Source organism: Dipteris shenzhenensis, chromosome 33 (genome assembly GCF_047967505.1).
Source record: "Dipteris shenzhenensis isolate YYH24624 ecotype China chromosome 33, Dip_SZ_1.0, whole genome shotgun sequence".
NCBI classification, from domain to species: Eukaryota; Viridiplantae; Streptophyta; class Polypodiopsida; order Gleicheniales; family Dipteridaceae; genus Dipteris; species Dipteris shenzhenensis.
The window spans coordinates 23,863,934-23,876,121 of NC_141628.1; the positions used below are offsets into that span (position 1 = coordinate 23,863,934).

The following is a 12,188-nucleotide window of genomic DNA, read 5'->3' on the forward strand; positions in this document are numbered from 1 at the left end:
TTTTTAGCAAAGAAAGTAAGTTCTAAGGTAAGAAAGCCTTGCATCCATTGTGGCAAAACTAATCATATGGAGAAGGACTGTTTCAAGGCTCATCCATGCACCATTTGTGGCCGTGATAATCACCGGGAGAAGGACTGCTACTCCAAACCCTCTACATCAGCCCCTGCATCTACCTCAGCCCATGTTGCTGCAACATCTCCATCAACAGATCTTGCTGTTTCTTCCTCATATGATGAGAAGTGGGCTTTCTAATTACTTCATATTTCTTGTCTACCACTTTGACCACCAATGATGTAGGTCAAGGGGTTCTAGTGTCTTACTCATTCTGCTTTTGGACCTGAGGAGGGAATGTCTCCGAGGTCCATCTGTTTGACTACAGTCAGTCTTCTGTCTATCTAGTCTTGTCTGTCTGTCTATTTGTCTATCAATCTGACTGTATTTTGTTTTAGATCCATCTTGTCCCTACCCTTGTGGACCCATATGAGGATATCACTTGAGGAGGGGTGTCTTAGGATCTTTGTCTGTTATGTCTTCTGTCTTGTCTCTCAGTCTATCGGTCTTTATGTCTGTCTTCTAGTCTTGTCTTTCTGTCTTCCTCCTAGTGTCCACTTAAGGAGGGTGTTGGAGATAAGTGCACACTAGGTGTACTATTTCCCTAGTCTACATTTGTCTAGTCTCACTTTAGTCTTTGTGTCTTGAGTGTGTGCCATGTGGCACCTCTACAATTATCCCATAAGCACTCTTGCTCTATGTCTTGTACTTTGGCCCATATATTCATGGGTCACATCATTGCAATCTATCTATCTTGTGTCTTGTCTACACTCATCTCAAGGTACTTCTTTGTCTTTCAATCTTGTTCTTATTTTACTTCTAGTTTTCTAGTTTCTAGCTCTTTCTTCTATATTCCTACATGTCAGTGATTGAGATCCCAGAATGACCAGTCTATTCTGGCGAGCTTTATTTGATAATATGGGCACGAATCTGAATTTTTCTTCTTCTTTCCATCCCCAGATAGATAATCAAAGTGAGGTAGCAAATTCTACAGCATTGGATATGCTGAAATGCTACATGGGTGACCAAGGTTCAGACTGGGAAAAGTACCTACCATTGGTAGAGTTTGCTTACAATAATACAGTACACAGCTCTACAGGGAAAGCCCCCTTTGAGGTCATCTATTGGAAGGTGAGTCTGCCACCTATCCTAAGGACCAAAGACAAAATATTTGCAGCTGATCAGTTTGTGAGAGACCTCCAGACAGCTTATAGTCAAGTCCGGACAGCAATTGAAAGGTCTCAAGAGAAGCATAAAAGAGCTGCAGATAAGCATAGGAGATAGTTAGATCTCAAAGAATGGGATTGGGTACTTTTAAAGTTTGAGAAAGCTAGGCTCCACAAGTTTAAAGGCAAACAGAAAGTGTATGCAAAGTTATCTCCCAAGTACTATGGCCCTTTCAGGGTTACAGAAAGAATAAATGAGGTTGCATATAGGTTAGCATTGCCAGAGCATTGGAGGATTCACACTGCATTCCATGTGAGTCTTCTAAAGAAATTCCAGGGGCCAAAGCCTACAGAGGCAATATTAGAGGATCCACCAGAAGGGGATGAGCTGGAGGAGGTCCTTCAACTAGAGCAGATTGTGTACCATACTATACGCAAAGGCCCTCAGGGCAAGGAATTCTACAAATACCTTGTAAAATTCAAGAATTATACAGCATTGAATGCCAAGTGGATGGATGAAGACATGTTGTCCGATCATCCACAGCTTTTGGATGTTTACAAGGAAGCTTTTCAGTTGAGGTCAACTAAATAGAAGCCGAGGGATGTCACCACAATGTAAATATCCTAAGTCAAAGTACAATTGACCATTTATTTGATCATAATTGAAGAATTTTCCATCTAGGTTAATTATGGTCAAAAGAGTTCTTCTATTGGTCAAAGAATTGACTCCGGTCAAAGATATTTGACTACAGTCAAGTAAGCCCGACTTCGGTCAGGAAGACTTGGTTTATACCAAGAAGGTTAACTGCGGTTAACCAAGATGTGCCAACTTCGGTTGGAGAGTTGTGCCAACTTCGGTTGGAGAGACTTGACTATAATTAAGGCGCCTCGACCCTTGGTCAAAGTCATGGTCAAGAGCGTTGACTTCGGTCAACCACAGAATAAATATATTTATATATTTGTTATGTTGTGCACACAGTACTATGAGGAGCTAAAGACCCAAGCAATTTGGAGCGTAGCAAGCATTTCGGAGGCCACCCGCATGACCAAGTGCTACGAAGATCCCAGAAATTGCCCTCAGAGGCATGTAATAGGACTTAGTCTAGATTTTAGACAAGTGGCATGTTGCCATTTTGAAATGAGCTTGAAGCTCTTGTAAAAATTGATTCACGTTTTGGATTTTTAGAAGCAGCTCTACGCTGAACTGTGTACTCCAATTCTCTCTCATGAATTAAAAAACCTTCGGGGGGTCCACTGGGCCCTAGTGTATCTGTAGAGAGAGGGAGAGAGGGAGAGCTTTAGAGTGTGTTTTTGCAGTAATTTACCTTCGAGCTTTCACATACCTGGCATTTTGGAGGTGTGGATCTGTGTCGGATCTGAGGCGGCATCAAGCAGCAGGTCGAGGGTGGTATGCGCCATCTTCTGGAGCAGCAGCAGGACCTATCAAGTGGACATGCCGGTCAGCAAGGTGGCCTGCACAGCAGCAAAGGCACCTGGCACAAAGGGCAGCAAAGGCCCTAGCCCTACATCAGGGGGCCTTATATATGCCAGAAGTTGGTCAGCCAGGGTCGGCCATATGGGCCAACTCCTGGTTGGTTTCTAGGGCTGCCACAGGGGTCGGTGCAGCAGGGAAAAGCGGGCCCCCCTAATCGGTTTTTTGAGGCCCTGTACCTGGGCTATAAAAGGCCCCTTCTACCCCCCCATTTCCTCATTCACTCCAGCACTTGAGTTTTCTACAGACAGAGCCTCTTGGAGTCCACTGAGGAGAGACATCAGCAGAGTTTTGACTCACCCTTGAGGAGATTTTTTTGTTCTCACACTGAGCCCTGTTTACCCACAGTTTGTGGAAGAATATACTCTCAGCTTCTCTCTCTCTTTTGCTGTCTATCTAGATCTTTATCTGTGAGTGTTACATCAAGTGTTTGTGAGCGTAGTTGGAACTGAAGATCAGGGAGGTGTGAGTGATTCTATCCTCCTATTTCCAAGAAGAAGGTGAGGTTGGAGGGGGTGGGGCTGCAGCTCTTGTTGCTTAAGTTCTCTTTGGCGGAGTGAACATTCTTCTTTCATTAAAAGATTTAGAAATCAAGGTTCACGTTTGGTCCCGCATTTTGTTGAGCCAAAATTAAATGAGCATGGCCATGGGGAGCGTGCACATCAAAATATGCACAACTTTCTTATAGTATAGCCAAAGAAGTACTCAAAACAATTGGCATATGTCCTCCAATTCATCTGGAGGGTTGAAATCTTTGGATTCTAACATATAATAATAACATGTGCAAATATATTTCAAGGTACTTTAACCCAGTTTAGGACCTTATTGGCAGGCTAACATGGCATGATGCAAAGCTGTTTCCCTTGCATTTGGGATCTCTTTTGACTTTTTTTTAATAAGAATATGCTTTAATTGATTTCATGAGGGATAGCATGGCAGCATGCTGTCCCAAACTCCACCAGAACAACATGCAATCATGTTGTCGCACATGGGATTCTCTAAAATATAAAGAGCTCCTTTTTTTAGCAATAATAACAAGTCAAAGAATATGCGTGTTCACTATCAATGCACTCCCAGTTGCTCTTCAACAGGCTGTTGGTATGCGCACTAGAGTGCCCTAGATCACTGCCTTTCACAGTTTTTCTCCAACAAGGTCGCTGCATGCAGCTGAAGCCCTCTGGCCTAGGGTCCTGCCAACCGACAGGCTGACTGCATGCCTGTTCCTAGGCTTCAATAGCTGCTCAAGGTAGAGCTCTTAGTCCTCAACATGCTCACTATCTAATGCACACTAGATCACTGCCTTTCACAGTTGCTCTAATCATGTGCAAATATATTTCAAGGTACTTTAACCCAGTTTAGGACCCTTATTGGCAGGCTAACATGTCATGATGCAAAGCTGTTTCCCTTGCATTTGGGATCTCTTTTGACTTTTTTTTAATAAGAATATGCTTTAATTGATTTCATGAGGGATAGCATGGCGGCATGCTGTCCCAAACTCCACCAGAACAACACGCAATCATGTTGTCCCACATGTGATTCTCTAAAATATAAAGAGCTCCTTTTTTTAGCAGTAATAACAAGTCAAAGAATATACGTGTTCACTATCAATGCATTCCCAGTTGCTCTTCAACAGGCTGTTGGTATGCGCACTAGAGTGCCCTAGATCACTGCCTTTCACAGTTTTTCTCCAACAAGGTTGCTGCATGCGGCTGAAGCCCTCTGGCCTAGGGTCCCACCGACCGACAGGCTGACTGCATGCCTGTTCCTAGGCTTCAATAGCTGCTCAAGGTAGAGCTCTTAGTCCTCAACATGCTCACTATGTTGCTCTCCAACAAGGTTGTTCGCCTGCGGCTGAAGCCCTCCCAAAATAGGCCGACTGGCCTAGGGTTGCATGGCACCATGCTGTCCAAAACTCCCGCCATGAAGAAGACAGCACAGTGGCGTGCTGTTCAAACCCCCCTCTTCCCCCCAAAACACAGGGGGAGACAGCACAGTGGCACACTGAGCTGTAGCCTGTATGGGGGAAGTTTGGGACAGCATGGCACCATGTTTTCCCTCCCATGGGGGGACTTAACTGGTAGAATATACACAACTTTCTCATTTCAAATTCTAACATATGAGAAACATATACCTAGATGAATCCAAGAACATTCCCAAACTCATCCTCTAAAAACACAACATAGTGCAGTTTCAATCTCATGATAGTCACTCATAAGATTGAAAACCATAAACTCCATCACGCATAGCAAGGACTAGCTACTATGGCATCCCCACTGACGTCATTCAATAGGCGTGTTTGCGTGTGAGTGAAATGCACAGAGAGAGCACAAAATTGGAGGTCCCAAGGTGAAAAGGAAGAAGGAGATTGAGCGTGTTCAAAGAGGAGTAAATGCAAATGGCCCAAAAGTCATACAAGGGACCCCAAATCATCAATACTCTACAAGTGCACCAACCACAAATTAACATGTAACAGAGCATAAATAATAACAATGATTTTATTTTTCCCATCTCAAAACCACAACCTTCACTAAGGCCTACCCATGGCAGGCCAAAAATATGCGCTCACACATACAAATCCACACACCCAAACATACTTGAGCATCCATTTATACAAAGTCTTCGTACTGAGTTTCAGTCGGCACTCCGGAGGTGAAGGGCAGACTCAGCCATGACGAAGGCTAGCACTAAAGGAGAAACATGTGCAAATATATTTCCTCTTGTCCCAAAATCCTTCTGCTTTTTTTTTTTTTTTTGGGGGGGGGGGGGGCTTAGAAATGAAAGAACTCTAGTTTAAAAGGAAATTTTAAATGAAAACTCAATTAAAATAAACTCACAATAAGATAAACTCAGATACGTGGTTAGGGTTTTCCAACAACATTGACTGCCGCTTCGTCAAATCTAAATCATGCTGTTACAGGAATTGGGAGCACAGCCATGGTGATCTAGGAAACCATGAAGATGGCAACTTGAAGAGCTGAAGGCAAGATCGTTGTTCCACCAGACCACAAGTTATGGATTAGAATTATTCTTTTCCGACCTGGTTGTTTGCTAGCTTCCTTTTTTCTTAGGTTACTTTACCTTTATAGTCACAATGGTTATTTTCCTAAAGTCGTTTGGCACTTGTGTATTTCCACTCAATAGGAAGACTCTTCAAGGCCCAAACAGTGGGGGGAAATGCATTGCTTTACCTTTATAGTCACAATGGTTATTTTCCTAAAGTTGTTTGGCACTTGTGTATTTTCACTCAATAGGAAGACTCTTCAAGGCCCAAACAGTGGGGGAAAGTGCATTGCTTAGGTTGCAGTAACTTTACTGATGGCCCTCGAAAATATTTTACAACTGCAGACCTTTCCATAATCTTTTTATTGCTTTTGTCATGTTCAAAACAATCCTGAAGGGAGATTCATCATAAATCACAAAACAAGAGAGAAATCTCATAAATCGCAGCTTCAATCTTTACCTCTACAGCTGCACCCTTCTGCAACTCTTCTCCGAGAACATCCACTCTAGTGTTCGAACTCCTTAATTGTTTTATTGCTTTGCCTGTAAAATGTTGGAGTGGATGACGAAGCCCCACCACCACCCGAGACACTCCTGCCTGCCAGTCAGCATGCAACTCTTATAATTTGTCAATAAATCCGTTTATGGAAGTTTATTTTACTTTCAAGCAATACAACTAGGCAACGCATGTGTGCATGTCTTTAAATGTTCAATATCATATTCCAGAATGGATCTAGTGGATGTATGAAAACAACTCTTTCTTCAAAGTGGAGATAAAAGTTCAAGATATATCTTTTAATTTTTAGAAGTTGTAAATCCACATAACCATAAACATTTCCTGATGCCACCTCCGTGCTTGAGGATACAGCCTTCATACGGAGGCAACGAGAACCAATATAGCGCAAAAACAAAGTGGCAGGTGGCCAGATCCATGGGATCCCTGAACATCCAGGCTGACAGGTCTGCTGTGTGGGGACTGATCGAGTGGTAGGTGCTCAACTACTTTCTTTTAAAACAATTACCATAAGACTAGAGGAAAATAGAGAAATCGTCGAATAGACCAGCACCTCTCTACTAAAGAGACAGCCTCACTGTTCAAGTAAAGCTTCAACGACAAATTCTGAGAGGAGGTAGCTGATGAACAAGACCCGTAAACTGAATATGCCAGTTCCACGCAAAAAAGAGAGACCGTTCAAATAAGACCGTCTAGATATTATAGCGGAAAATAAGGTGGAATCCACGCAGGGTTTCTGCCAAGAAACATGCGAATTGATGCGTCTAATGCTGACGCCATAAGCAGAATACAGGATTTATTCCCGTGAACAATGTGTTCGTAAGCCTGCCTTTGCAAGTGAAATGAGAGGAAATAAACAACGGAAAACTAATGAAAATCAACCCACCTGCTTCAGTGCAACCACGCCGCTATCGTCTCCATGGCAGTCGCCGGGCTCCAAATTGACATATGCTGTTGCTCCTCTTGCATGCTCTCCTGCGTTTTGACAAGCTTGTACTTCTGCGCTCACAGTCCCTTGCCCGTACAAGAAGGCTTCCCCCACGACGTTCGAGCCCCTTGCTATAATGCAAGCTGAATTTGGATGCGGAGCTGTATAACCAGCGGATCTATCCGCAAGCTCAGCAGCCCGTAATAAAAGTCGTGTGTCGGCAGCTACATCTGGGAATGAAATTCCTGATGCTGTGGCACAAAAGGCATGGGTGAACATCTTTTTGAGCTGAGCACCTTATTGAGCAGTGCATGAGATTTCAGAGGATTATGCCAGGACGAGAACTGATCTGCTGTTCCTCTCTCGTTTCTCTCACTCCTATGCTCATCTGACCTGTTCCTTCATAAGAGCTCGTTGGTCATACAAAATGGAAATCTCCATCGATTGATGATGGATCGATTGAATTTCTCAACAACAACTGTATGACGATCGAATACGAACTCTTCCATTTCGTCGGAAACTTCTACACACATGCTGTTGATGTTGGTTTTGGCCACGCTGACTTCCTTTTTGGCCCTGCTGGAAAGATGGAGATTTTGGCCTTCCCTTAAAGGGAACGTCTTAGGGGCCTCATTCTGAAAGGTACCTTTTGCTACTTGAGAGCTTTTAACATCTCATTGATTGAGGGCCAATGGGCATCGCTTGAATCCTCAGATTTCAGTATTCTCAACTAGCGCTGCAATGCCAGCCCAGCTTGCTCGGCGAAACCTTGGCAGTGCATGGGGCCGTGAACCTTGCGTGCTAGTGGGGCTCATTGGCATACACAGGGAAGCTCTCTTAAGCTCTTTAGGGGGCCTCCCTACATCACGGCTTGAGGCTCGAGAGGCTGTCGATTCAGTCGACGAGGCGTGAGCCTGATCTCCGTCCCCACATGTCAGCTACGGGATGTTGTTGGATAAATCCACTCTGACATAAGTCTACTTCAACAAATGGCATGGACAATGGAAGGATCTCAACTAATCAAAGTCATTCGGCATTGGAATGTTTGCCTTGCCGGGCTAGCAATCCAATGCTAGAAACAAGTTAAAGTTTCTTCAATGGGCCTGTCTTGTTTTGTTACATCGAGTCCTTGATTGGATTTTGGTTTACTTATGGGAGGTACATGACCGTTGCTTGGACAATAGTTATTAGAATTCGGTAAGACAGAGTTTTGGTTAAGATAAAGAGCAATCATATTTTTTATGTTTGTATTGTTGTACAAAGCAGCGAATGGTCGGACCAATAAATGTAATTTGTCCCGCTTTTTGCATCCTCTTGTATTGAGTCGATCTATATGTGATCCATAGTAGTTCTATTTATTGTTGTGGTGCTTGAAATCAGTTTTTGCATTCCGTGTGTTCGCAGTAGTTGTTTGAATTTTAATGTTGGGGCTATGTTGGAAGTGTAGTCAATGTTGAAATTACACGAGCTCTTGCACTTGCTTTTTGTCATTGAATTCTATCCATACAAGAAATGGTTTCCTCGAGTTATCTGAGTCTCTAAAAATTCCGTCTGTGCCATTAACAATGCCGTCATTGATGTCAAGCATATTTCAATGATCATTCCAGGTTTCAGGCGTAGCTCACTGTGCAGGCCGGTTGTTTTCTTGGGGTCATCTGGCATAGTTACTGTCTTTTTTGCATGTCCTTTGTTGACATCGGTTAAAATGTGTGGACGATCGTTAAGGCTTTGAAACATAGATTCGTTGTGTTTGTCCTTTGCATTGTTTGTGTAGAACAAGTGTGGGACATTGTTTTTCTCTGCAAGATTGCCCAAGTGTTTTGTATTTAGGTTTTGGATGTCTTCGTCAATTTGTGTTCCATTCCGTATTTTGTCCAACACTTCTAAGAACATGATATTTTCTTGGCGCATTGGTTGCTGCAATTCGTAGTACTTGACATGTGATCTCCAAAAAGAGCCCAACATAGATGTCGTTTTGCCATTTGGTCAACGAATATCTAGGAGTCTTTGACTAGGCTTGCCTAGCAAAGATCGCCACATAGTAGGACATCTACGTCGCTAAATGGCTTATCGTGGTTGTGTTTTATATCTCTCATTCGCATGTCTGCTGCAAGAAATGTGTTAAATCCGACCAAAGATATCTCGTCTATTAAAATTGCATCGATGTCTCTATACTATGCAGCCAACGTTTGTAGCTTTTTCGCTAACAAGCCTGTGTATGAACTTGTCAACAAAGGCAGATGAAGGGCTGCGTGTATCACGCTTCCGTCGATTGCCCTTCTGCTTTGTTAATATAGGCCCGTAGCAAGATTTTTGGCAAATCTTTTTCTAAGCATGATGTCGTCCAAAATGATTCATTGATCGGGGTTCATTTTTCTCAGCATTTCATAGTATCTTTCATTCGTAAGAGTTCTTTGCTTGCATTGTCGAAGTGCATCGAAGGGTTTTGCCTTCCTGTAGAAGTCCATGTCAACTCCGAAGTCGTATTTTTTGCTAGAAAGTATAGGTTGTTCATTGCTTGTGGCTTTGGAGGAGCTGTTGTTGGTGGTACTTGATGTTGTTGGTATAGCAATGAATTTATGAAACAGTGTTTGATGGAAATCAATAGCTTGTTGATGGTGTTCATACATGTCTTTTCGAGTCTGAAATGTGTCATCTAATGTGTGCTCACTGTGTTGAAATGGTAAGTACGACAGGCATAGTTCTATGTGATGATTTTCGGATTCTTACACTTTGTTATAATTATTGAAGCTTATTATTCTCTCCCTTTTTCTTTTTTGGGTGTTGCCCTTTTTTACCGTGTAGTTGCTCGCGAACGCAGCCAAGTATACATCTTGTAGTTCCGTTTGCTGTTGGCATATTTTGTGATTATGTCATCAAATAAGATGTCAATGCTTTTTGGTTGTAGCGATTCTAGTTGAGCACGATGCTTTAGCAGGAGTGTCATGTCCTCAATCGGATTTGTATTTATGTACATGAATTCTCTTGTTGCAGTTAAGAGTGGAAGTGAAAAACATAGGTATACAGCTTTATGAAGACTTTTTCTTGCAAACGGTTGCTTCTAATAGCGAGTTTGTATTCTTCTTCGGACATTGAGGTTGTTTGAAGGAATGCATCAAATGTGAATGCAGTAGTTGTTTTGTCTTGTAAAGATCTTATGACCTTTGGATAGTTTCCTTTATGCAAGGTCTTGTTCATTTTGTCAGGCAAAGGCCTTATAACATTTGTTTATCGCATAGGTGTTCTCAAAAATCCAAACCTGGAGTCTTTGTGTTTTTTTCTGCATGTTTGTCTATGTTTGTGGGTTTGTAAATCGCTTTGGTTGATGTCAAGTCTCGTGCTATCTATTGTGATGTATTTGTTGATGAATTGTTCTATGTTGTTGTCATCGCAATTGTTACAAATGGGTGCCTCGTCTACCTAGATTAAGCCATGATCATGTTGGCTACCTCTGTTTTGGAATTCTGTCACAAAGAAGAAATCCATTATTGGGCCCAAAATGCTTTCATCCTGTCGTAACAATGTCATTAATGCTTGAATTTATGTACGTAGTACTACGCTTAGATGTTGCTGCTGTCCTCGTTGGTGTTTTTTGGGAAGTTGTGCTTTTTTAGCTCCCGGAGGCATCGCAACAATGGCTCCAACCGTTTCTCAACCACAGATAAAGTGACAAAGAATGTGGGTGGCCCAAGTTGTCTCACCATCACAAAAACATTTCATTTTACTCATTGCTTATAATCAGGTGACGTCCTCAGGCACACGAAGTCATAGAAACCAATTCTGGATTGCAATAGTCTCTGAATGTTTGTGTCCACCACTATTGTTTTTGCCTCAAGCATCCTTCCTTGTAATTGGCCTTTTCTCATGCGTACCCACATAGATGACAGCACATGCCATACCAGTACTTTCATTGTCTTAAAGAATAAGTTTTCAATTGACAACGCAAACCGTTTGTCTTCATTACACAACTCCCATTTTACTATGTCCTAGTAGCTTGTTTGTGCTGGTATATCATATGTACGAGAGTGCCCATAAAATAGGGTTGGGAAAGCCAACTCCTCACAGTGTTCGTCTTTAAAAAGTTTGAGAGGGCAGAACCCCTCCAAAGGTGCGACGACTCTTCTCAAAGTTAATAACTTGATGGCCTATGTAAATGCCATGTACTAGAGTGGCTATCGCATTGTCAATTTGTGGGGATGTGTCATAGATGTTTGTAGGCATTACTTGGGGATTATCTTCATCACATTGGAGATTGACATTGTTTTTAAAATAAAGAGGTGTGGTTAGCATTTCTTGCAGTGCACTCATTGAGAGTACTTGTTGATCCCTATCAACATCGACAAAGACATTGATAACACTACCATGGAGACCAAGCTAGCCTTCATACGATAGTTGTTTGATCTATGCAAAAGGTACTCTTATTGAAATGAGACGTTCTTCAACTTTGTTGAGAGCAGCAGTACTTTTTTGTGGTGTTGACATTTGCAAGAGCTTCGGTATTTTGTTGCTTCGAAGCTTGCGTGCATGTCACGTACCCCCCCTTTCCCCAACACCCCCCCACTTTGCATGCATGTTGCGTACCCCCCCTCCCCCCAACACCCCCCCTTCAGCACATGTCGCGTACCCCCCCTTTCCTCAACACCCCCCCACTTTGCACACATGTTGCGTACCCCCCAACACCCCCCCTTGCGCACATGTCACATACTCCCCCCTTCCCCAACAACCCCCCTTTTGCTCGCATGTTGCGTATCCCCCCCATCCCCCCCTTTTGCGTGCATGTTGTGTAACCCCCCCTTGCGTGCATGTCGTGTACCCCCTCCCAACACCCCCTCCCCCACCCCCTCAGGCCCCCTCCCCAACACCCCCCCCACCCCCTTGCGCGCATGTCGCTTACCCCCCCTGCGCACATGTTGTGTACCCCCCCCCTTGCACGCATGTCGTGTACCCCCCCCCAAACCCACCATGCCCCCCCCCCTCCCACACCCCATGCCCCCCCCTTGCATGCATGTCGCGTACTGTAATGTAATGAGCACACAA

The 12,188-nt window shown here is 43.3% G+C and overlaps 1 protein-coding gene across 1 annotated transcript in view; it reads right to left on the reverse strand.

The window, feature by feature from the left end:
- LOC147879853 (riboflavin biosynthesis protein PYRR, chloroplastic-like) overlaps positions 1 to 8,009 on the reverse strand; it is a 29,407-nt gene extending 21,398 nt beyond the window's left edge. The window contains exons 1-2 of the mRNA XM_087371589.1: positions 7,110 to 8,009; positions 6,170 to 6,307 (exon numbers count right to left, since the gene is read on the reverse strand). Of these exons, the coding sequence (XP_087227715.1) occupies positions 6,170 to 6,307; positions 7,110 to 7,430 (459 nt within the window). The 5' untranslated portion in view covers positions 7,431 to 8,009. The remainder of the gene's footprint in view (positions 1 to 6,169; positions 6,308 to 7,109) is intronic.
- Between the last annotated feature and the right edge of the window lie 4,179 nt (positions 8,010 to 12,188).